General features: G+C 51.8%; 1 protein-coding gene and 2 long non-coding RNA genes across 4 annotated transcripts; 2 read left to right on the forward strand and 1 right to left on the reverse strand.

The window, feature by feature from the left end:
* Positions 1-3346: 3346 nt before the first annotated feature.
* ZFP36L1 (ZFP36 like 1 zinc finger CCCH-type) lies at positions 3347-10046 on the reverse strand. Of its 2 annotated transcripts, XM_036117431.2 has the most exons (3): positions 8551-10046; positions 7493-7585; positions 3347-6144 (listed from the first exon to the last, which is right to left on the reverse strand). In XM_036117431.2, exons 1-3 carry the CDS (start codon positions 8605-8607, stop codon positions 5185-5187), a joined length of 1110 nt encoding a protein of 369 aa, XP_035973324.1. In that variant the 5' UTR covers positions 8608-10046; the 3' UTR covers positions 3347-5184. The 2 variants fall into 2 exon arrangements, with proteins under 2 accessions (XP_035973324.1, XP_035973325.1); XM_036117432.2 differs by lacking the exon at positions 7493-7585.
* An 11-nt stretch (positions 10047-10057) lies between these two features.
* LOC144378864 (uncharacterized) lies at positions 10058-11407 on the forward strand. Its single transcript, XR_013440748.1, has 2 exons — positions 10058-10892; positions 11211-11407. It is a non-coding gene; the product is annotated as an uncharacterized LOC144378864 (long non-coding RNA).
* A 65-nt stretch (positions 11408-11472) lies between these two features.
* LOC118551583 (uncharacterized) lies at positions 11473-24009 on the forward strand. Its single transcript, XR_004925140.2, has 4 exons — positions 11473-11964; positions 18778-19185; positions 19884-20181; positions 21554-24009. It is a non-coding gene; the product is annotated as an uncharacterized LOC118551583 (long non-coding RNA).
* The last annotated feature ends 362 nt before the right edge of the window (positions 24010-24371 follow it).

Below are 24371 nucleotides of genomic sequence, written 5' to 3' on the forward strand. Positions count from 1 at the left end.
CAACAGTAACTCAGATGTAACCCTCTGTGACTCCTGCAAAAGCACTGTAGGCCCTTAGGCCAGAAGGTTTCCTGTAATCCAAGCTTTACCCACCAAAACGCGGGTCATTACAGGGACTCCTAGTGCTGACTTGACCTCAAGAAAAGGCCAAGGTTTTGTCCTGCTTTGCAACTCTCGGGGTCCCTGCTTGTGCCCAGCAGACCAGAAACCGGCCTGAGAAGGGCCATCTGCAAGGCAGCAGGGGGAGGTGAGAAGCCTGGGTAGTCTCCCCAGCCCCCTCCCCGTCTGAACTCAGGCACTGTTTCAGGCAGTCCAGCCAGACGTGATTAAATGGTTGGCTACGTGCAGGGGAGTGAGATCCCAGGGGAAGAAGGGCACAGGGCCAACTCCCCAGGTGGCCCTGGGGCACCCTTTGCTCTGTTGATCATTAACAGAAGCCACCCCATGGCAGGCAGAGAAGGGGAAAGTCCAAGGGGGTGGCCTGCCCCTCCTCCCAGGCACTGTCCTCCAAACACGCCAACCCCAGGCCGCGTGGGACATGAGATCATGACACTGAAGGGGTGTGTGCAGAGTCATCTAATCCAACTGGCTGCTTCTTGCGCCCCTCCAAAGTCTCCAGGGGCCAAGGGAGACGGGAACTGACACTGGTCGATTTGCAGTTACTGTGTGCCAGGGACTGTGCCGAATGTACTCAGCCGCCAGCCGGTGACGTGGTGGTGGAACGCAATCAGGGAGCGGGCCTGCCTGGCTCCAAAGCCCAACGCCGCGAGCTATGTGACCCGTTAGTGAACTCCTCTGCACCCCAATCTCTCCATATGGAAAATGAGACAAGTGCCTCCTCCATGGGGTCACATGAGCATTTAAGGAGCTCACACACACGAAGTTCTGACTCCCTGCCACTTACGAAGAGCTGTCATTGCTAACCGTTCACTTGATCATCAGTCACCTCTTGAGATACAGATGAGAAAGCCAAGGTTGAGTCACCTGCCCAAGGCACAGCTGACACAAAGGGAGCTGGGATCTGAACCCAGGTCAAAGTGTTCCATCTCCCTTCTTTCTCCATGCCATGGAAGCTTCCTCCAGCCATGACTCTCTCTGTCCCTTTGGCAACCAGGGCTTCACGATCCAATGAGCTGCAAAACCTATCTCATGTCTGCTCCCTGCTCTCTCAGAGGTCCTCCTTTCTCCAGAGTGCCAATGAGGTACAGGAGGACCCCAACATTGCTCCTGAAAATGAGGCTCCTGGCCCAGAGAAGTAAGTCATTGCTCAGTGGCCAAAATAGCTCACTTCTTTTTGCTGCTCCAAGGGAAGAAGACCTGCAGCCAAGGGTCAGACCATGGGTTACCAGGTCAACAGCCATGGAAGCCCTGCCCTCATGTGGGCCCCCAAACCAGAGATGCCCCAAGGTTGGGGACAGGAAGTGGGGAAGTAGTCCTTGTGCTCAAGGACCTTGCTGACAAAGGCAAGGTCCTTCCCTGCTCCACTTCCCTTGGTGTAGGCCTTACCGCCAGCCATCCCTACAAGGTTCCTGACCTCCCTGCTGTAGAGGAGCTCAGGGATGGAGGTCTCCTGCCAGCTCTGGGCTCACACCTTCCTGGACCCTCACCAGCCTAGAGCACAGGCCCCTCCATCTTCTAACATCCTGGAAGAAAGGGCCCAAAATGTTCCTGATAGTTCCTTTCCCACATAGCTTTGAAACTATCTCATCCTCTACCTTAAAGACCTAAATGGCAGAAAATCCAACTTTGTGGTAATAACCATGCATGGGCCTGAGCAGCTGCAATCCCAGCCTGTGTGCTTCCAATGGAGACACTTAGGTGGGGTAAAGGGTCAAGGTTTGGGGACAGGGAGCTTCCCAAGGCCATGGGAGCCTCCCCTCGCCTGCACAGGCAACCCCCACCCTCCAGGAGTCAATGCTTCTACCTTTGGTATCACTCAAGGGACCAACTCCAGCTGAAGCAATTCTGGGGAGGCCCATGGGTATGCTTAGCTCCTGGGGACCCAACCAGTGTCACCATGAGCTGAAGAACTAGAAAGATGTCTGCCATACGTTCATCTACGCCTACAGGGAATGAGCTCAAGGTAGACAATTAAATGTCTTTTTGCCTTTAGTCAGTGAGGAAGATCACATGCCCCAACCACCACCATCACCACCCAACACACACACACACACACACACACACACACACACACACACACACACACACGCCTCATTCCCTCCCTCAGGGACAACCAGCCTAGGTTCACTCCAGTCCCAAGGAGGGCTGCTTTTCCCCTACCTCCACCAGCAGCCCCTGCCCTAGGAAAGGTAGTTATCCCTTTTTCTCCCTCATGCATCTGCCCCCCAGCAGGAACCTGCTGGCCAGGGAAGTAAGAGTTGACAGGGTAGGTAAGGTAGGTCTTCTCAAGCCTCAAGGACAGCCCAGCCAATGTCTGCTGCAGATCAAACTGCCTTTGGGAGAGGCCAGGTGGAATCAAGGTGGAAATTCAACTTACTTCCTCCCACCCCCACAATTCACCAAGTGCAAGGAACCAAAGGCAGCCTCCAAAAGCAATATCCATCCCTGCCTCCCCCAAAAAGAACTGCTCTCAAGAACTGGACTCAGGGTTTTCAGTAGGATCCAGCCCAGTGGTCATCTGGCCTTGGCTGCAATGCTTCTAGCCAAGAGGACCCCACTCTCCCCAAGATGACAACCCACCTATTCTGCATGGCGTCGGGAGCGTAACAAGACTAAGGTGGTGGGAACTCCTGAGGACTTCCTGTTATGACTGACCGGTTTAACAGCCACTTCCCCCTAACAGCCCTCCAAATACAGAAGTGCATGTCAGCTCCAGGGGGAACCACCCCCATCCCCAGGGCTCTGGTTTGGGCCCCTGACCATCTTAGATGCTCCTCTCCAAGCCGCCAATGCTTCATCATGCCCACTCAAACCCGAACTGGCTGGAGTACCATGTGCTAGGCTCCCCCTCCACCATTTTGGCACTCCAATCACCACCCAAACGAATGAAGACCACAGACAGAAGACTGGAAAACCATGGGCCTCAGCTTTTCTGAAGGCCCTCCAAAGCTGCCCGGGTGCCCAAGGCTGGTCCACCATCAAGAACCAACACACTGGGAAGATAACAGAAATGCGGGCTCCTTTGCAATACATTTCCATCCCATCCCCTCTACGCTGAGACTTCCGGCATCAACAGAGGGAGCCAAAGCCATAGGTTTAGCTCTAAGGAGGAGAAAAAAAACAACCAGTGCCCCTCCTCCTCCCCAGCACCTGCATCCTATACAAAGGACAAACCTACAGGCAAAGTAAAACCACAAACCAAGTAAAACCAGCTTCACCATCCATGTTTCTTGAAAAAAACGGGGTTTATTGATTTTTAAACTGCAAATAGTCGTTACAAAAAGTTTTTTTTCTTTTAAATAAATTCACACAAAGAAAGAGAAATAGAAAGCGACGGTAGTGACCAGCAAGAGGAATAATAATTACATTCATCTTAATGTGTGTGCCAGTTCTGTTTGCATTAACATTGGAAAACTCCAAACCTGGAATCCAGAACCTCAAATCTGCAATCGGAATGTCTTGAGATGGGCACGTGGAAGTCAAAGGGTTTCTTTTTTTTTTTTTCCCTTTTAGAAGCCATACATAAAAGTTGTTTTCCTTCTGTACTGTCACAGAACTTTGACATACATTCTCAGTCCTAGCTGTGAAAAGGCCTAAAGAAGAAGAAACTCAATTTGCAGTCCAACACAAAGGGGGGAAATTTCTAAAATAAATAATCCAACAGTTTTTTGCATTTTTTTAAATTAATTTTTCATTTTTTTAAAATAAAATAACCAAAAAAAGTGTAAAGTTACAAAAAATGTCGTTGAAGAATAATATATTAAAACTGTGGAAAAAAAAAGGAAAAAGACACGTCACAAAATTTTAAGATTAATATGAAGATCATAATTTAACATAAAAGAATATATTCTATGGATTTGTCATCCCGATAAATATGAACAAAATTAACAAAAAAAAGCATAGTTTTGGCAATAAATACGTTTTGATAAGTTAAATAAGCTTTTTTATATTGATGTGCAGTGACAAGCAAAATTTTTGCTCTCCAATTTCTGAAAGTTATATGAAGTTTAAAACCCAGGGAAAAAAGCATGGCGTGAGTGCTCTAAGGATAGACCTACGGTATTCTAGAGCAAAAACCATTAAAGCTACTTCTACAGGAAATCGTTTTACACAGATATTGTATGTGGAATGAATACCATTAACTGCTCACCCCTTACATGTTTTTTTAGCTTTTCTCTCATTTTTTTTGTTATTTTTTTGTTTAAAGATGTCACATATGAACTGGGGAACTTTAGCACCAAAATCAAGTCTCTCATAGTCCATCTAGCTTCCCCATCCTCCCCACTTAAAAAAAAAAAAAAGAAAAGAAAAAAAATTAAATCACAAAGTCCCACTTATGTCACAATCTTCATCCACTTTTTCAGTCTTCCTTCCTGTAGACCTACACGAACCCAGGCAAGATTAGTCAACAGAGGTTCAGGTCGGGAAGAAAAAGGTTTTGAATGTCAAGATAGGTTTCCCCAAAAACCCGAGTCTGGCAACAACTCTCCCAAGAGGGGTGTGGGGGTCGTGGGGAGAGGGAGGAGGAAGTGTGTGGGAGGCTGAAATAAGGGAAGGTGCAGTTGGGTCGCCAGTGGAGGGAGCTGCTGGTTCTGGGTCCCCTCCCCCTCCCCATGGGCAGAGGCTCCGGGAGGCCCACGGGTGCCCTCTGGCGCTGAAGAGGTAATGTAGTCACAGTGACAAAGTTAGATTACAAGGCACTAAATTGCTTCTGTAAACTGTTACTGCTTTTTCTTTTGTGATTTGGCACTTAAGGCTTAAGCCGGGGGGAGAAAAAGGCATCTACTGACAAATATGGGACTTGTCTGTTATGCGTGGTAAGTGGGCTATAAAATCGAGGAGAGGGGGGTTTCAAGCCAGAGGAAGCTACTGACAAATTGACTTGTCCTTATGTTGGGGGGGAGGGTTAGGAGGGGGGAGAGGGAGGGGGCATTCCAAGGTTCTGGGGGAAAGGGGTTGAGCTTAACCTTGTTAATGCAGGGGTTGTCGGGAATCAGATGGGTAGGGAGATGAGGGTAAGGATGGGAGGGGTGGAGTAGGCAGGGGGTCCCTCCCTACTCTGGTTTAGTCATCTGAGATGGAAAGTCTGCTGAAAATGGGCAGGCGTCTTGAGTTGTCCAAGGTGGGGGAATCAGAGCCACTGTGGCTACTGCTGGAGCTGCTCAGATAGCCCTCCTGGTCCGAGAGCGAATCCTGAGGGCTGGGGGGAGAGTCAAACATGTGAGGGGACTCGGACATGGGCCGAAAGAGGAAGGCGGTTGGGGAGCCACCCCCAGGCAGCCCCATGCTAGGGGCAAAGAGGCTCGCCAGCTCCTGGCTGGAGAAGGCGAAGGGGTTATTGGTGCCATCTGGCAGGGTGGGTGAGCCCAGGAGGTCATCGGCGCTCAGGATGGGGGGTGGGGTGATGGACGTGGGGCTGTCCAGCAGCCCCGTGGCAGCGGCGGTGGCGGCGGCACTGGGAAACCCCGCAAAGCTAAAGCTATGCTGGAGGCGGGGACGGTCGGCGGAGAGGTCCCGGGCCCCGGCCAGGGCGCGGCGCTCCTCGGCGTTGTGGATGAAGTGGCAGCGGGGCCCATATGGGCAAAAGCCGATGGTGTGGAAGGTGCGGCACAGCTCCGTCTTGTACTTGGGGTGACGGGTCAGACTTCGGAGCTCGTGGATGCCATGCGCGAACTGGCACTTGTCCCCGTACTTACAGGCGCCGTTCTCCTCGAAGGGCCGGCACAGCTCCGTCTTGTAGCGGCTGGAGTTGACCTGGCCGCTCCCCGGCTGCTTCTGGGTGGGCAGCAGCCGCTCGCCCCCTTCTGAGAAAGAGCGGTCTCGGAAACGGCTGTCGCGAGAGCTCAGAGCTGGGGCGGGCTCGCCCTTGAGGCTGCTGAGGAGCTGGTTCTGGTGGAACTTGGAGCTGGGCAGGGTGACCGAGTGCCTCCGGGGGAAGCCCCCACCGGCAGGGGTGCCCACCGCCTTCCTGTCCAGCAGGCAGCCCCCTGCACTGGGAGTACTGTAGTTGAGCATCTTGTTACCCTGGAGGGAAGGGAGGGAAGAGAGAGCGTGGTTAGTGACAAAGGCCATCCACCAGGGCCAAGAAAGGGACCGCTAAGGGCAGCCCCTCCACAAGCAGAAATGCCCCTTGTGTCTCTAAGGAACCATCTCTAACTCTGTCCTGGCAAGCCCCTCCCACTCTTCCCCCTACGACCAGTCACCTAGCTTTACTTTGGCCCCGTACAGAAGAAACCACAAAATCCCCACCGCTATGAAATTGTTATACATGCACCCTACTCCCTGCACACCCCTGGACTGTGCCCCCATATCCTGTCCCCAAAAGTACCTCGTTCATCCACAAAATCTAACTTCTTTACCTCCCAAATAGATTCCTCAGCTCAAAATATCTCACACAACTCAAGACTTCTCCAGATTCCCCTTCCGCCTAACAAAACCAGGTAAACCTCAGGAGACTATGAGTACCTCCCTTTTAATCAGTCCCTCCTTCATTAACAACACACACACACACACACACACACACACACACACACAACCTGGCCTAAGACTCTCCACTTCCTCCTTCAGAAGTGTTCCCTTCCTTTGGCAACAGGTTTCCAGACTGCCTTTGCTTTATCTTGCTGAGGGGTGGGGGAGAGGAAGGGGACAGGAGAAATCCTAGGTCAGGGGTGGGGGTCAGGGCCAGGAGAAGGAAGGATGGGATTCCTAAAAACAAAATGCATTGCCCCATGCTTGGGGAAGGGGTGCCTTCTACAATGGTCTCCCCACCATTCTCAGCCTACCCCACCCCCTCCACTGGGAAGATGCCTTTGCTGTTAGTCTTCTGGCTGCAAGGGCAGGCTTGGATAAGAGCGCCAGTGTTTAATCTTTAACGCAAAGCTGCAGGTGGGAAGGAAAAGGAAGGCACCAAATCCCCCCACCCGCCTCCTAGTCAATAGTGGATTTGTGGGGAGGGAAGCAGAGCCACCACAAACAGGTTTCTGTTCCAATGGGCCCCTGGTCACCTGCCCAATCTGTACCCAAGGTTTGGAAAGCCGGGGACCTGGGAGTTGGCTCCCAGCCCATGTGGGTGTCATTGTGCAAATTCTAAAGTTGGTCCCTTAGGATCAGCTGCAGGGGATCGGGAATCTGTAACAGCAACCACCCCACGGAGCGGATTACAGGAACCAAGTTGAGAGCCGGTTCCCAACAATAAGGTTCATTTAAAAAGTCCTGCGGGGGAGGGGGGCTGTGCAGAGGGCGAGAAAAAGAGAAATAGATCAAAGAGCGAGAAAGCCAGGAAGAGAAGGAAAAGTGCAGGAGAGCTCAGGGAGCTGCCAGGGCAACAGGAGTCTGGGAAGGCGCAAGGAGGGAAAGAAGCTGAAATTCAAACTTTTTTTGATGTTGCTCTTCTGCTCCTCGGCCTCCTTGCACCCCAGCCCTGCAGCCCTGGGGCCCTGGAAGCTGGGCCGACTGGAGAAGCAAGCTGAGAAAAGAAAGCGACATGACCCGACGTGTTTAAAAGAAGGCAAAACACTTTAGCAATTAAAAGTAGCCTAGCAGCTCCCTGCTTTCAAACTGGGGAGAGGGGGCGAAAATAATTCAACATCCATTGGCTTTTGCTATGTACACCTAAACCGCACTCCTGGAACATTCGGTGTTTAAAACCTGCTTTTTTTCCACACCGGCTGGCAAGCTACACCACTTAAGGAGGCCCCATTAAATCCTTCCTCGCAGAGCCCCTGGAGCTCAGGCCGGCATTTTGTTGTCGAGTCCCCCCACCCCCTCGGAAAACAGGTAAGGGGTTCAACCCTAGTCCCATTTTCATCCCAAAGTTTGCAGCACTGTAGGCTATCACAGAAGGAAGCCCCACTGCAAACCCGTTTTGCAACATCCTTTTGAATCACAACTCTTGGCCTTTTTCTCGCAGATTCCCAGCCCTTCCACATCAGAGGAGGAAATCTCCCAGCAAAGCGTCCTCCCGAGACTCAACTTCCCCAAGGGGCGCCCCTGCTGACCCCACAGGCTGGCGGTGTGGCTGGAGAGACTCGAACCCCTCCCGGCGGCGGCGAGACCCGGAGCGCGCACCGGGCAACCCTAGCAGATCAGCGAAACCGGGCTCAAGCAGCACATTAGGGACGACAGAACCACCGCAAAACTGCCCCAGTCCGCCAATGCCCCGCGTCCCCCGGGCAGCCCCGCCACTCAAACTTCGCCCCCCAAAACTCTGGTCTCCAAATTCCTATGCAGTCGCCGCGAGGACCTGTTGAAACTCAGGGTGGAGAGCGCCAAATTCCTTTAAACTGGGTGGGAAATGAGGCCGAAAAAAGACCCATATCGCCTCGCCTCCTCTCCTCCCTGCTTCCCAAGACCTGAACTTTTGGGGGTTCTTTCTTTAGGCAAAAAAGGAAAAAGGAAACTTTGAGAAGCAAACCCTCCGCCCCACTTTACCTTGCATAAAACTTCGCTCAAGTCGAAGATGGTGGCAGACACGAGGGTGGTGGTCATCCTGGGCGCTCGCACGGGGCAGGGACGGGGATCTGGTGTGTCGCGAAGGTCTCGGTGCGGGGAAGGCGCAGCCTCCGGCTCTCCGGTCTGGAGTCCCACACGCCTGCTCCCGGCGCCCCTCGCCTTTCTGACTCTCCTCGGCCGCGGCGCGCGAAGCCCAATTTATAAAGTTCAGATTTGGTGGGCCGGGGGAGGAGGAGCTTTAAACTTATTTAAATGAGGAAGAGGAGGGAAAAAAAGTTGATTGACACTGAAGTTGAATCAGCCATGCGGTCAAACTCGGGTGGAAAAAAAAGAAACTTTCAAAAGGAAGAAGGGGGAGGGGAAACGAGGAAAGAAGCCGAAGAAGAAAAAAAAAAAAAACCAACTGGGAGCAGCGCACAACTTTTTTTTCTTAAAGAGGAAAAGTTTCGAGTCCGCTCGCTCGGCTACCCGGCGCTTGGGGCGCCCCTCTCTGGGGCCGAGCGGCGCGAGGGGGAGGGGCGCGCCCCCCCTTTGTCAGGCTGCGAGCGCGGCTCTGTGACATCATTCATTCCACCCTCTTCGGGGTTCTTGTTGTTGTGTTGTTGTTTTTTGTCGGGCAGGAAGGCGGGCTCGACTTTCTCTTTTTGCAAGCGGGAGCAGAAGCCCGTCCTTAGCGCCCGGGCTGCGGTTTCCATCTTGAGCAGATCTCCCCTGAAACTTCTCCAAGTGCCCCCCACAACTTAACTCTTTTCCCGAGTTCTCGTCCTCATTCGGCTGCCTTCCGCAACCGGGCAGGGCCAAGAGATCGGGAATTTGGGACGCACAAAGCATTCAGGTCTAGGGGTTTCGGGTTTTTGTTTTGTTTTTTTTTTCAGCAGGACGTGGCGGAGGTAGAGTGGTGGGGGAAACTCCAGGGAGACTTTTTTCTCCGGGGAGGACCCGGCCCGGCGGGGCGAGCGCAGCACGATTTCGCGCGCCGCACGCGCCTACACTCTCCTGCGCTTTGCAGCCGGACGGCGGGGGGGGGCGGAAAAGACCACCGCCCGGGCCGATTGCTTGTTTGTTTAACAGGCCTGGGAGTGGGATTTATTTCACGCGTCCCACCTTAAAGTTTTTCATAAAGAAAACCCGAACCCTCATGAATGCCCTTTCCAGTCCGCCCCCCCACCAATTAAAAAAAAAAATCATTAACGCACAACTTTCCACGCGCGCTCTGAACTAGGGGACACACACACACACACACACACCCCTAGACGCTTGAACAATGAAAAAAAGTTACTTTGGCAAGAATGAAGGTAAAGAAATGGGGGAGGCGACACTTTTAACTTATTGTTGCTTCTCCCCCGCCCCCACGGGAACGGAACATATGGCTTGTCACGCTGCGCTGTTTTGGCGGGATGGGGGAGGAAGGTACGGGACCCTCGAAACCGAAAGCACCCCCCAATAGATTACTTCTTTTAAGAGTGTTATATATTTACTGTTAGGTTCGGATGCCTCTCCATCCACCCAAATAAAAAGTTGTTAACGTGTCGCCCACGGCCCCCCGGGTGCTGGAGCGAAGACCCAGGCGGAAATCGCGGGGCTGTGTTTCTTTCCTATTTCCCCGCGTGCCTGGCCGCCTCCTCGGCCCTCGCACGTTTCTTCCCAGCACTCGAGGCCGCCGGGTCTGTTATGAAACCCCGAGCGCTGAGTGGCTAAGAGCGGGTTCCATTGCGATGTAATTAGGTCACCCCATTATGAGCACGTTTCTTTGGAAAGGACAGGGCGGGCGGAGCAGAGCGCTCCAGTCGCGCTCTCACCACCACCACCCACGCACTCACACACACACGCATTTTTATTACATTTCTGATGTATTCGTCAACCTCCGAGCAGACCCAGGGAAAACTTCCAAATCACAACGAAAGGAACCGGTTGTTTTTCATCTTTGCGAAACACACAACTTTTGCTGCAGCCACGAATCTACGTGATCTCAGCCCGGTCTGCTTTTATTTGGCCCCTCAGACTTAAAATGATGGCCCCCGTTTTTAACCCGGCTGCTGCCCCTTGCCTTTCCTTCTGCTGCCGTCCAGCCTCCTGTTGCTTCCCTCCCCCTGCTCCCATTTTTCAGCTTTTCTTGAAATCTGGCAAGCGCCAGAAAGGGAAATAACTTCCATCCACCTTAATTTAAATCATACAAGTGTAGGTTTCTTTCTTAAAGGGGTGTCTGCTCGCTCCTTTCCCCAGCTCCAAGAAGGGGGGGGGGGGGCTCGTGCAGTTTCTTGGTGATGAGGTAATGAGTTCCAGATTTCAGGACAGAGCAGGCTGCGCGTTAAAACCACAAGGTTAGTCTGCGTCCTGATGTGAAGCTATTTCGTCTTTTTATCTCCCTCCCCCTCCACCACCAAAAAAGGCCCATTGGTCTTTAACTCTGGAGGGTTCGCGAAGCTCTGCTGGGGAGACGGAGGTGGGGTGGAGAAGCGAGGGGGAAGGGGGCCCCCGAGCGGGTGGGGCCGCTTTCCCGGCCCCAGGCCCGGCCCGCACCCGCTGTCCCCCCGCGGCTGCAGGACCGGCCAGAAGTACCGTCACGCGGCCCCGGCGCCGCAGGCTAGCTAAAAAGGCTTTTTTTCTTTTTTTCTTTTTCTCCCCCCCCCCCCCGAAAGAGAATGCCGATTCCTCGAATTTCCTCCGCTTTTCCAACTCCCGGCCGCCGCTCCCCTCCCCCGCTCCCGGGGCGCGGGCTCCGCGGGGCGGCGGCCTGGCCCGCTCGCTCCGGAGTTGTTTACCGGCCCCGCCGACCCACCGAGTTTGTTCCAGCTCTCAGAGCCTGTCTCTATAATTAAACTCTTTTTTAATTGTCGGGTTGAAACGTCATTTCAGGGACTTTCCAAGGGTGAGGGAGCCGGGGGGAGGGAGCGAGCCTCCTTAACCCTTCGCTGACCCGGCGGGCCGGGGAGCCGCGTCCAGCCGGGCCGAGGAGGGCTGGGAGTCCGGGGGCCCGAGCCGGCGCGCCTCGGCCGGACGTGCTCTGCAGGTGCCCGAAGGCGGCGGGGATGGCCTCGAGCCCCGACCGCGGCAGGAAGCCGGGCAAAAGCCGTGCGCCGCCCTCCCCGCCTCCTTCGCCAAGCGGTCGGCGCTCGGGTTCCTAACTCGCGCCGGGTCGGGAGAAGCCGCCCCTTCACCTGCACTGCCGCTTCCGACCGGGAGGCGATCGGCCGGGTCCCCCGTCCAAGGCCCGACTTCGGGCCCTCGCTGCTCCCTTGGAGCCGATACCCTCTCGAGGAGGGGCTAACCAGGTATTTTTGGCTTGGGGGTGTTAGGTTTTGTTCAAGGAGGAAAGTGAAAGTCCTCGGAATTGAGGAAGCGCGACGGACATATTCATGAGCCAATCTGGACCGTGGGCGCACCTCGCAGCAGGTGAGAGAGTGGGGCGCCGGGCCCCTAGTCGGCGCGGCCTTGATCACCGTCACCAGCACCCTCCAAGGCACCCTCCCTGGGATCCCCTCCTGGCCCTGGTTGCAACACAGGACCTGCCATCCCAGAGCCCTTTGGCTTCAGGTCATTTGCATAAACCCCCAAATTCTTTGGATTGGGTCTCGCCCTGCCCCCCACCCCCCAAATTCTTCTACCTGAGACCCTGGGACAGCTGCAAGGTGTCTGGATTAGAGAGGGGGAGGTAGGGCCAAGTGCGGCCTGAGAGTTACCTGGCTTAGAGTTTACCTGCAGTGCCCGTGGAATGCATATTCCTCTGCTTGGACCCGGGCCCAGTGAATCAGATGCTTTGAGGTGGGGTCAGGAATCTGCATTTTTAGTAATTTCCTGCTAGTGACTCAGATGTTAGGGGTTTGGGAATCAGTGGTCCAACACTTTGAAGTTGGGCCATCTGGATCCAAACCTTGGCTCTGCCATTTTCAAGACCCTGACCAAAGCCTCTGTTTTCTCATCTCTAGAATATGGATAATGATACTGCCTAAAACTGGCGGATGAAGTGCTTAGTTTCAAGCGCAGCAGAAACCTTTTATCTGCCTAGCCATTGTATGTAACCTAAACCATTCTTGGGGGCCTTATTACACCTACAAAACACCTTTGGAGGAGTATTCACTTTGCAAAAGGATTCTTCAGTATAAACATCCATGAAATGGTCAGCTGACCACTGCTTCACCTCCTCCTTTCTTGCCTGGGCCTGCCTAGGGACACAAGAAAGCTGATGAGTTTTGAGCCACCTAAACTTTTCGATGGGAAGCCCAATTCTGCGAGTCACCAGTTGCACAACCTCGAGCAGGTCCCTTAGCCTCTGGGATGGTGGGGAAGGTTAAACTCTTCCAGCCAGTGCTTAGCTCAGACAGCCCCTTGCCCTGCAGTCACTCCAAAGTGCTCGCAGTTGCTGGTGGTTGCTGCACACCCCTCCCTGGGGCTTTGCTCAAGAGGTTCCTCTGCTGGGATTTCAGGCAGCTCCCTGAGCAGGCAAACCGCCTCTCTCCCCGCCCTGCCCCTGCGGCCTACAGCGCTCCAGCCTTCTGCTGCATTTTCTGGGAATTATCTGTTTATTCCCACTGGACTAGAAGCTCCTTGAGGATGAGGGCAGCTCTATTACCTGGGCCTCAGGAGTAGGTCCTGAGTAGGTACACGATACGTAATACATTTTTTCAGCATTACTGACCCTTGCCGTTGAAACCACTCGGACATGTTGGTTACCCTACATTTGGCATTGGGAGTAGAAGGATCACAGAGGTTCCAGCAGTGGCAGAAAGGGAGGGCTTGGGCTCTGCCACGAGGGGAGATGGCAGTCTTAGCCCTGGGAGGCTCAGAAGGCCAGAGCTGGTCATTCAGGGAGGCTGGGCTTCCGCAGCTTGCCCAGGGCATGTTCTGTGCAGCTGTTAAGAGGTGACAGAGTCTAATGGAATGAGCACTGGTCTAGGAGTCAGGACTCTGGATTCTAGAGCTCCTTTGCTTCTAGGTCAGTAGGTCATCCTCTACTCTGGGCTTCCCTGTTCTGCCCTGTAGATGGAGAGCGTTGGGCTGGACGGGTGGTGCTCAACCATCACTCTGAGCAGAATTATCTGGGGAGCTTTTAAAACTATGCAGATGCCCTGTCCCACCCCCTCCCACCCCACCTCCACAAATTCCACTTCGGTTGGTCTGGGGTGAGGCCCGGCATCTGTATCTTCAAAGGTCCCCAGATGATTCTGTTATGAAGCCAGAAACACTGGATTTGTTTCTTTTAGAGCAGTAGTTCTCAACCAGGCATGATTTCACCCCCCAGTAAACATTTGGCGGTGTCTAGATACACTTTTGGTTGTCACTGTTGGGGGAAGGAAGGTCAATGCTATTGGCATCTAGAAAGTAGAGTTCAGATAGCCTGCTAAACAACCACACAGCAGCCCCCACAACAAAATGTATCTGGCCCAAAATGTGAATAGTACCCAAACTGGGAAACCCAGTTGTAGAGGTTCTTTCCAACTCCAAGATTCCTGTGTACTTACTTAGGCTCTATCCCCACTCTCCCTCAAACCCCTCTCCTTAGGGCAGCCCAGGGATCTTTTTCAAAACCTAGAGCTGATCTATTGTTACACTTGCCTAAAACCCTTGGCTGCCCATCCTTTTAGAATAAAACCATAGCCTCAGTCCCGCAGAATCTGACTGTCTTACTGTTCCAGCCAGGGCTTTCATACCCCTCCCTCCCCATCACCACCTCTCCCACCCCCCAGGGCATTCCCTGTGCTCTGGTCAGTTTCAGATGAAAATGAACAATACTTCCTTCTGCCCCAGGGCCTTGGCACTTGCTATTTCTTCTATCTGAATTGACCTTCCTTTGGCCCAAGTAAGTTGTAAATTATCCTTTAGAATCCAGCTCCAGCATCACTTCCTCAACCATTCTTGGAGTCCGCCTCCCCTCAACAAGGCAAGGTATCTATCATCTCTCTTATGTCCTCATGCCATGTTCATTTCCTTCAGAGTAGTTATTTCAGTTTATGAGTATATATTCGTTCCTGTAACATTTTTTTTACTTTTTAATTTAATACAGAAAAATTGAGCTATATTTGGTGTACAGACTTTTAACATCAATAGATTGATGCAACCACCACCGTGATCAGGAAACAGAACAGCTCATTACTCCCAAAACATCTCTCATGCTACCCCCTTGTAGTCATGCCCTTCCCCATCCTTTAGTCTGCTACCGCTGATCTGTTCTCTATACTGTCATTTCCTCTTTCCCAGAATGCCATATAAGTAGAATCGCATAGTATGTATGATTTCACACAACATAATGCCTTCCAGGTTTATCCGTGTTGTCCCATGTATGAGTAGTTCGTTCCATTTCATTGAAGACTACTGTTTCACTGTATGGGTACACCATTGTTTATCCATTCATCTGTTGAAGGACATTGGATTATTTTCAGTTTGGGGCCATTATGAATAGAGCTGCAGTAAACATTTGTGTACAGATTTTTGTGTGAACACCCTGCCTGTTTCTCTAGGGTAAGTAAGTAGGAGTGGGACTGCTGGGCCAAATGGTAAGTGTATGTGGAAGTTTATAAGCAATTGCCAAACTGTTTCCCAGAGTGGATACAACATCATGCATCTCCAACAGCAATATGTGAGAGTTTCTGATTGCTCTACATCACTTAACCTCACCAACACTTAAAATTGTCAGTATTTTTTATTTTAGTCATTCCAATAGGTTGCGTAGTGGAATTAATTTGCCTTTCATTCATGACTAATGATGTTAAACATCTTTCATGTGCTTATTTGCCATCCGTATGTCCTCTTTGGTAAAGTATCTGTTCAAGTCTTTTGCCCATTTTTTAACTGGGTCATTTGTTTTCTTACTGTTGAGTTTTGAGAGTTCTTTATATAATCTGGCTTCAGTTGCTTTGTGGGATATGTAATTTGCAAATATTTTCTTCAGTCTGCACCTTATCTTTTCATTCTCTGAAAGAAAATATCTTTCAGAGAGCAGAAGTTTCTCATTTTGATGTTTAGTTTTTCAGTTTTATCTTTTGTGGATGATGCTTTTAGTGGCCCATCCACGACTCTTTGCCTGACCCTATGTCATTAAGATTCCGTCTTCTTCTAAAGTTCAATAGTTTTATGTTTTACACTTAGATCTATGATCTATTTGGAGTTAGTTTTTATATACGATGGGAAATTTAGATTGAGGTTTGCTTTTTTGCCTATGCATGTCCAATCCCAGCACTGTTTATTAAAAGACTATCATTTCTCCATTGAATTGTTTGTGCCTGTCCAAAAATCAGTTTGCCATAGTTATATGGGTCTCTTGATTCTGTTCCTTTGATCTGTGTGTTCACTCCTTTGCCAATGTTACACTGTCTTGATTATTGTAGCTTTATGTTAAGTCCTAAAATCAGGTGGTGTAATTCCTCCAACTTTATTCTTATTTTTCAAAACTGTTTTACCTACTCTAGTTACTTTGCCTTTTCATATAAATTTCAGAATCAGGGGCACCTGGGTGGCTCAGTCAGTTAAGTGTCTGCCTTCAGCTCAGGTCATGATCCCAGGATTCCAGGATCGAGCCCCACATCGGGCTCCCCACTCAGCAGGGAGTCTGCTTCTCCCTCTCCCTCTGCCTGCCACTCTGCCTACTTGTGCTCTCTCTCTCTGTCAAATAAATAAATAAAATCTTTAAAAAAAAAAATCAGAATCAGCTTGTCTATATCTACAAAAAAATATCATACTGGGAATTTTATTAGAATTGCATTACATCTACAGATCAATTCAGCAAAAATGACACCTTTGCTGTGTAGAGTCTTCTAATCCACATACATGGTATGTCTATTTATTGAGGTCTTTGATTCCTTTAATTGGTGTTCTGTAGTTTTTAGCATATAAATCCTATACATGTTTTGTTAGATTTATACTTACTATTTCCCCATTTGGAGGAACTATTATAATATTTCTCTTAATTTCAGTTTCTAATTTTTCATTACTAGCTTACAGGAATACAGTTTTGTGTGTACTGGCCTTGTATCCTTTGATCTTACAAAAGTCACTTCAGTTGTAAGCTTTTTTTTGTAGATTCCTTCGGTTTTGTTTTTTGTGTGTGTTTTTTTGTTGTTGGTTTGGGTTTTGTTTTTTTTTTTTTTGAGAGACAGACCAAGAGCATGCACGTGAGCAGGGGCTGGGGCAGAGGGGGAGGGAGAGAGAGCATCTCAAGCAGGCTCCGCACCCAGCACAGAGCTCAATCTCATGATTGATCGGAAATCAAGAGTCGGACACCCAACCGACTGAGCCACCCAGGCACCCCTGTGTGTTTGTTTGTTTTTAACATAGACAATTGTGTTATCCACAAAAGGGAACAGCTTAATTTCTTCCTTTCCAATCTCATGCATTCCATTTCTTTTTCTTGCCGTATTGCTCCGTCTAGGACTTATGGTATACAATATTGGATAGGCATAATGAGAGTGGACACCCTCACCTGATCCCAATCTTAGGGGAAAGCATTCAGTCTTCTCCTATTAAGGACAACATTAGCTGCAAGGGTTTTTTTTATAGTCATTTACCTTTTTGACATCTCCCTTCCCACGAGGACATATGCTCTGTTCTCAACTCAACCCGCGGTGCCTGGAACAGAACCTAGCACACGGTAGGCTCTCAGTCAGTGGTTCTCTACGTTAGTGACTTAGCCAGCCGTAACCGCTGCCCTCGTGACGGACAGCGGAGGGGCCTGCCTGAACATTCAGACACTGTGAAGAATAATCTTACAATAAATACCCGAGTGGATCCAACGAGGCATTAGCCCCATCGCGTTGACTACTTGAAGCTGGAGCCCATCTGCAGATCAGCTTTCTGGCAAGCCATGCTGTGTGGAAGGCGTAGTCGTCAATGAGGAGTAGGTGACTGCAGGACCATGATTATCTCAGATTGAGAGCATTCCATTCCCAAAGAGAATTTAAACAAAAAGCTCTCGGCTCTGAAAAACAGGGGCTTTCAGGGGAAAGAGTCACCCTGCTCTGAAATCTTAGGCCCTCAGACGGGTGGGGTTGTTTCGCTAAATTTATTTCAGCCGCTTATAGAAACACAAGGAGGGGGAGGAGGTGGCTGCTTGCACACCAGCCCTGGCTCTGGAGTATTAATATCTGCCGGGTCAGGCTTTTATTTGGGTTTTGTTTCACCTTTGGAGGGTGGGGAAGCAGGCAGGCCGACAGCAAGCAGGAATATCTCGCAGCTGCCCAGCTTCCTCCCTGTGCCTTCCCCAGCAGGCCAAACCCAGCCCCCTCCCACCGCACCTTAGGGGGGCTCTCTACCCATGGAACACCAAGCTATCTCATCCAGGCACCTGTGACCTCTGCTCTTCTCCCATTCCCAGAAGGGGTCTGAGCCCTCCAAGAGAGTGAGAAGATTGAACCTGGTCGTTTGCTTTCTGGCACGAAGTGTGGGTACCTTTGTCCCTGGCCGCATCAGCACACCCTGCCCAATCCCACACACCCCACACCATCCTCAGTGGCTCTACTGTTTGAATTTGGGGAGTTCTTGGATATGAAATCCAGGCCTTTTTAATCCTGTCTTCCTTCTCCTCAGCCTCCCCCAAGCACCGAACACACATTTTCCTCTGCCTGATACCTGAACGGTCTCTCGTGTCACACACACCCCCCATACGTAGAAAAGGGGGTTAAATGAAACCACTATGTTGCTTCCTAAAAACCTGTTCTTGTGCTGAATTTGGAATGCTTTATGGAACACAGGTTAATCACCTCCCACAGATGTGGGAGAAACTGAGGCACAGGAAGGGGAGGTGAGCTCTGTGTCCACCGACTGGCTCTCAGAGGTACCCACTGAACCCGAAAGGACCAGAGAAAGATGGGGCCCTGGGTCGCGGAACTTGCTGCTATGCAGCTCGCTCTCTGAGGACAGAAAGAGGAGACACACACAAGGAAGCTAAAAAATCTGCTGGGCTTATGACTCAAATAATTACATGAGAATATGTAGAAGTACCGCACACAGTCTCGTTCCTTGGCAAACTCCTGCTTCCCGGGTCACCAGGGAGGATGTGGAAAGGAGCATCGTCCTCTCCACTCCCCAGCCCCCAGGTAGAAGGACTGAACGGGGACTGGTGGGAGGGAGAGTGGCCTGGGGCAGGAGGCCGGGAGAGGCCTGACATGAAGATTCTCCAGGGGATTCTTGCTCCTAACTGGGGTGGTTGCTTCAGAGAGAATAAAGGCCACAGACATACTGTGCTCACAAGTAAACTAAGTTTCTCTTTTGTCCTAGCCCCAGCCAGTTTGCTTTGGAATTATCCTCCAGCCCTCTCCCCCAGTGCCCAGCCCAGAAAGGGACCAACCCCACCCTGGGGAGCTGTTCCTTTGAGAAGCAGGACCCACCTCCCCAGCCAGAGCCGGGATCAGACAACTCTTGGAGGCTCATCACATAGGCAGCCACAGAGAGGATGGATTTCTGCCACAGCCCTGTGACTTCTTCCGAGCTGAATTTCTCCCGCCTACTGCACCCTCCACCCTGCGGGGGCCATGGGCCCCCCAAACCAGGGCCTGCCCTCGTCTGACCAAAGGCAACCAGATCTGCTGCAGCTGTTCAGGGAGAGAACAAGCTCTCCCAGAGACCGTGGAAGTGGCTAGGGAAAGATTCCTGCCAGCCTGGGGGTGTAAATATTTATACAACGTGGTATGTGGGAAGAGGGAAGGCGGAGGGAGGTGGCAGGAACGAGGTGCACTGAGGCCGCAGGGTGTAAGGAGCCTGCTCTTCGGGCTCAGGTGGGAAGGGTGAGAGGCCACTAGGATCCTACCGCCCCCCCAAATTCCTACATCAAAGAGGCCTGTCTTGGGCGCCTGGGTGGCTCAGTTGGTTAAGCTACTGCCTTTGGCTCAGGTCATGATCCTGGAGTCCCTGGATCGAGTCCCACATCGGGCTCCCTGTTCGGCAGGGAGTCTGCTTCTCCCTCTGACCCTCCCCCCTCTCATGTGCTCTCTCTCATTCTCTCTCTCTCAAATAAATAAATAAAATCTTTAAAAAAAAAAAAAAAGAGAGAGGCCTGTCTTTGCCCCCAGCCTTCCCGCCAGAGCTGAGAGGAGAACTTAGAAGAAAGTTCACCATCCTTCCTCTAAGTCCCCTAACTGTTCCTCCGGACTAGGATAGGCCTCTGCAGGGAAGGAGGCTTTGCCTTCAACCAGAGACATGGCAGGTCCTCAGGGCCCGCGAGGGAGGACTTTTGGGCTCCTGGGGCTTCTGGTTCTAGAGTCTGAAAGGATGCTGGACCCCAAGAGTTAGACTCTAGGGCTGAAGGCTTAGAAAACAGAAGCAAAATATAAAATGAGCAAAGATCTTTCTCCAGCTTCTATATAATCAACGCTATTTTTCTAAAGTAGCAGGAACGTTGGACATTGATGAAGATGAAGAGGAACGGAGGGGACCTGGCAGGCGAGCAAGGCGTGGAGAAGGCGAAGGAGCCCTTGGTGGCACTTGCAGGGCAGCACGCGGCCACCATCACCACGGGGCCCAGGAGAAGACGGAGCGGCCCGACGGACACCCAGCTGGTGCTCTTGGGCCCCGGCAGCCCGGGATGCAGCGCAGCCCCGGGTGCGCATCGACCCAGCTGCTCCTCATCTAGGCCCACCCAGAGCTCAGCCAGGCCCCAGTGGCACCGACGTCCCAGGGTGGGAGGTAGGCATGGGTCGGGGGGTGGGGAGGGTGGGGGACGGCCAGATGGACTCCAGTCGATCTGCCTCAGACAGCTGGGGAGCAGAGCCAGGACGCGCCTCTCCCCCCCCCCCCCCCGTCACTCCACACAGGAGGGGCGCGGCTGCGACTTCTAGGGTTTCTCTGCCACTGCACCCTTCAAGAAGTGCCACCTGCCTCTATCAGTATGGGGCTGACCCTCAGGGCCTCCCACAGGTAGGCTCTGTGTAGCTCCTCTCCTCAGTGGCCAACCGCCTTTAAGACACCTTGAAATGATCAGCCACCACTTGCATTCTCCTTGTGCCCTAAAAACACCCGCTGGCTGGGCTGGGGGTGTTGGGAGGGAAGGGCCTTCTGCCGGGAAACCGCCTCGGGTCTTCAGCCAGAGAGCGACTCTCAGAGGACACCCAGACTCCCCCAGGAGGCAGCCCCCTAGGCTGCAAGTCGTCCCACCCACAGCACAGAGCTTTGCGAGGAATACATTCCCAGGGCATGCACCTCCCCTGAGCGCCAGCCTTTAGGGTGGAAGCTGGTGAATCCCCCACCTGTCCACTCAGAGAGGGACGGATTCCACCGCCTCCCTGAGCAGTGGGGCCCAGGCCCACACACCGTGGAGGAAACACCATCTGCCCCGGCCCTCAGCCCCGGCCTGGCAGCCGATGTGAACCCTTGAGGTGGGGGGAGAGGAGCCCTGTCCCCCAGCTCCCCTCCCCAAGGAGGGGGCTCCTCTTCCAGAGACACCACTGCGGGAGAATCTTCAGATGCTCAGGTCCTCTTCTGCCACCGTGGCTCTGCCTGCCGGCTGTGGCCTCCTTCTTGCCAGCTCTGCTGAAACAGATGAGCAAGACTAAAAGCCTGTGTGGCCCAAGGAAAGCTTGAGGGGAGGGAACTGACGCTGAAGGAAAAGGAGAGGAAGAACTACAAGAAACAGGAGAGGAGGGGAATTCAGGAAACGGACAAAATAAACCATCCGGGAATCCAGATGTAAAACAAGGAAGGCCAAAAGAAAAGAAAAATTATGCTAAGAAGGCAGAGTCGGGTGGGGAAGGGAATTGAGAATGAAAAAGAAGAGAAGGGCAGTTATAAATATTCTGGAAAGAGAAGAATGTGAAAGCAAACAATACCAGAAAAAAAAAAAAAAGAGAGAGAGACCCAGGAGGGAAAGAGAGGCAGCAATGAGTTTAAAACTGCTTTGACCCTCAACCAACCACATTCAGTAATGTTCTGAGTCTTAGTGCATTTTGTGGATTTCAGACTCTTCTAAGGCTGAGCAGAGGACAGTCCTAAACAAGCTTTCCTGCATGCCCTTGTTTTTCCTACAATTCCCCAGCTCAGCGCCACCGTTGGTCTTTTTCAGAGGGAGAGCTCATCTTCCCCGGACCAAGGCCAAAAACCATTCCAGTTCACCCCAGAGTCTGGTGGCTTCCATCATGGTGCCCTCTGGAGGGCCCACTGGGAGATCTGAGCAGGAGCAGCTCTGTGACGGAGAAGCATTGCGGAGCGATGCAGATGTACCATCCACTTTCCATCTTCTAGGGTGGGCTTTTCCCAGCCACCTTGCTGGGGACCAGGGCTAACCCAGCCCTCAGACACAGCTGGGGTGCCTGGAAGACGGCATACCCAACTCTGTGCAGAGCCAGAGGGGTCCCAGCAAATGCAACTTTTGGAAACAACTTAGATGATTTAAATTTGTTTCCAGGCATTCCCAACTGGGACCTAAAGATAGCTACAGTTTTCTCATTGATAGGTGGCAAACAGCTTAGTTTCTTGAAGTTCACCTTCAAATGCCTCCTATCCATAAACCCCATGAACACTTGCAGAAGACCCTGGTTCCTCTCCCTTTGTCAGCTGGGCCTTTCAGCCTTCTGTTGCCCCTCTTTTCCTCCGTGAGTCAGCCAGTGTCTCTTGTCTGTGTCTGCCCAGGTCGTTCATTTCCCTTACTTAATCACACCCACTTCTGCCCAGTCGTCCGTTTCTCTAGGGCAGCGGGTCTCCGGGAGACAGCTGAACCAGACCAAGGCAAAATCAAGAAGCAAAGGAAGTAACAATGTGAGTTTGGTTTAGCGCCCCGCATTGGCACGTCCCGGCCGTCTGCAGCGGGTGAGGAGGCCTCCTGGTGCACAGGGGTCTGAGCCTCCCCAGGCCACCTAAAACTGCTCCCCCAAAGTTCAGTCAAGGGGAAGCCACACAAGCTGAGCTCTGATTGACTGGGACAAAGGAAACAGTGCGCACACCGGCCCTTGTCCCCAAGAATTCTTAAGTACTTGACCCCGGTTCTCTACGTTCCAAAAGTCACATTTTTCTTCTATCAAAAACGGAGAGATGTGGCCAAATGTACCGCAGGGATCACGTCTAGGTTGTAGCCTTGGATACTCAACCCGGTTTCTTCTCCTCCCTCCTCACCTTCCAACCTGCCACAGTCGTATAATCTATGACTCAAACTATTATTTAACCATGAGAAAAGACAAACCAGGAAATTAGAGGCTGAATGACCTAAAATTTATTCCATTCAACTGAGCTAATCTCCTAATAAGGGTGTGTATAATAATAAGTCATGCTATATCTGTTCTGGAAGATGTGAACATTGCCGGGAAAAGTGCACGGTGATTGAAGATCCCAACCTGTTGAGATTTGTCCTCAAAAGGCTAAGTGCCTGGTCCCGGGCCACGCTGCTGAGCAGTTTGCCAAACGAGTCTTAACATTTGGGAACCAATGGAGAGTAGCCCATGTTCAAGGCTGACCGCAGTCAAATCCCGGCACTGGCACTACCTAGGCAAGCAAGGGACTTACCTGCCTCCTCTAGTCTCCGCTATGAAATGGCCGTGACAGCAACCCCCATCTCCTGGGGCCGCGGCCGCGAGGACAGATGAGCAAGGCGCTTGGCACATGTGAGCAGCCCTCCCTCCCTAAAAGCACCCCCAGTCAACTGTTGCTGTGTGTTCAGCAGCGAATTGGCAAGACCAAGAGGGAGGCTGGAGGCCCCACAAAGTGGGGTTCCACGGAGTCACTGGAACACAGTCAAGTATCCCGAGCAAGAGAGAGGAGAGGGTCCCAGAGGAGGCCCAGGCAGCTGGCGGGTGGAGCACTGCGCGGAGAGCCAAGGACAGCCACTCACAGCGTGGGTGGGAGGACGCAGGGGGCTGCGCTCCAGTCCTCCCGCATTAGCTCAACTCGGCTGCATCCCCACCCTTGCATGTGTTCATCCTTCCGTGAACCCCAGCACGTAGTTACCTAGCACCCCCCATGTGCCCAGCACCGGCCAGGCCAAGGGCGGTGGGGGGAGCAAGCTTACGCAGGGATCACGAGCCTCAGAGACTTAATAACCGGGCATTTCTGTCCAAATTCAGAGATCTGTCCTTTTAGGAGCTAGACTGTAAGGATATGACCAAATGCTGAGAAATTCTTATTTCAGGGCCAATTTTCCTTCTTAAAGTAGAAAGGCAAAGAGTTCAAAAATGTTCTGGAAATGTGAACACTCACAGAATCTTGTTAACATTTAAGGGGTATTGTTAGTTTTTAGGTGACATAAAGACCGTGTGGCTAAGTTTAACGAGCCCCCCTCGTTTTTTTTTAGAGATACATACTGAAATACTGGCAGATGAAATGTTATGCCCTGATATATAGGATTTCCTTCAGTATTATATGGGAGGTGGGGAGGCAGATGGTGGTGTCAGGGGACAAGCTTGGCCAGGAGTTGGTGATATTGGTGATGGGTACATGGCGATTCATCACACACCTCTGTCTCCTCCTGTATGTGTTTGAAATTTTCCATAATAAAATGTCTTAAGTTCATAAAAGCTGAAACGTTTTTAACTCAGGGATTCTTGTCTTATTGGTTCTTGCAACATGATATTTACTTCCTGAGGACATGTGCTCTTGGACAGGAGAGGAGGCTGTGGGACACCTGCCAGGAGTGGGGAGGGCTGGAGAAGAGGCAGGAAGACCACCACCCAGGGGGTAGGAAAGTGCCCCAAGCCCTCCTCCCCCCACACACATGAGAACCAAGAGCGCTGGCCCGTCGTTCAGGGTCTCCCAGCCTGGGAAGAAACCGTCAAAGAGACTGGTGTTCATTTGGCACTGCCTTTAAACTCAGTGAAAATTATCCTTCGGTTGGTTTCAATGTATTTTAAAGCACGATGAATTATTTTTTCCAGCATAGAGCGATTATAGCAGAT

This window comes from Halichoerus grypus, chromosome 8 (assembly GCF_964656455.1).
Source record: "Halichoerus grypus chromosome 8, mHalGry1.hap1.1, whole genome shotgun sequence".
Classification (NCBI taxonomy): Eukaryota; Metazoa; Chordata; class Mammalia; order Carnivora; family Phocidae; genus Halichoerus; species Halichoerus grypus.

Excerpts from the sequence above, each read along its gene's own strand:
- ZFP36L1 (XM_036117431.2), bottom strand. The coding sequence starts at position 8,607 with ATGACCACCACCCTCGTGTCTGCCACCATCTTCGACTTGAGCGAAGTT. Across the intron at positions 7,586-8,550 it reads TGAGCGAAGTTTTATGCAAG|CTTGCTTCTCCAGTCGGCCC; the intron begins GTAAAGTGGGGC and ends TTCTTTTCTCAG. Across the intron at positions 6,145-7,492 it reads GAAGAGCAACATCAAAAAAA|GGTAACAAGATGCTCAACTA; the intron begins GTTTGAATTTCA and ends CCTTCCCTCCAG.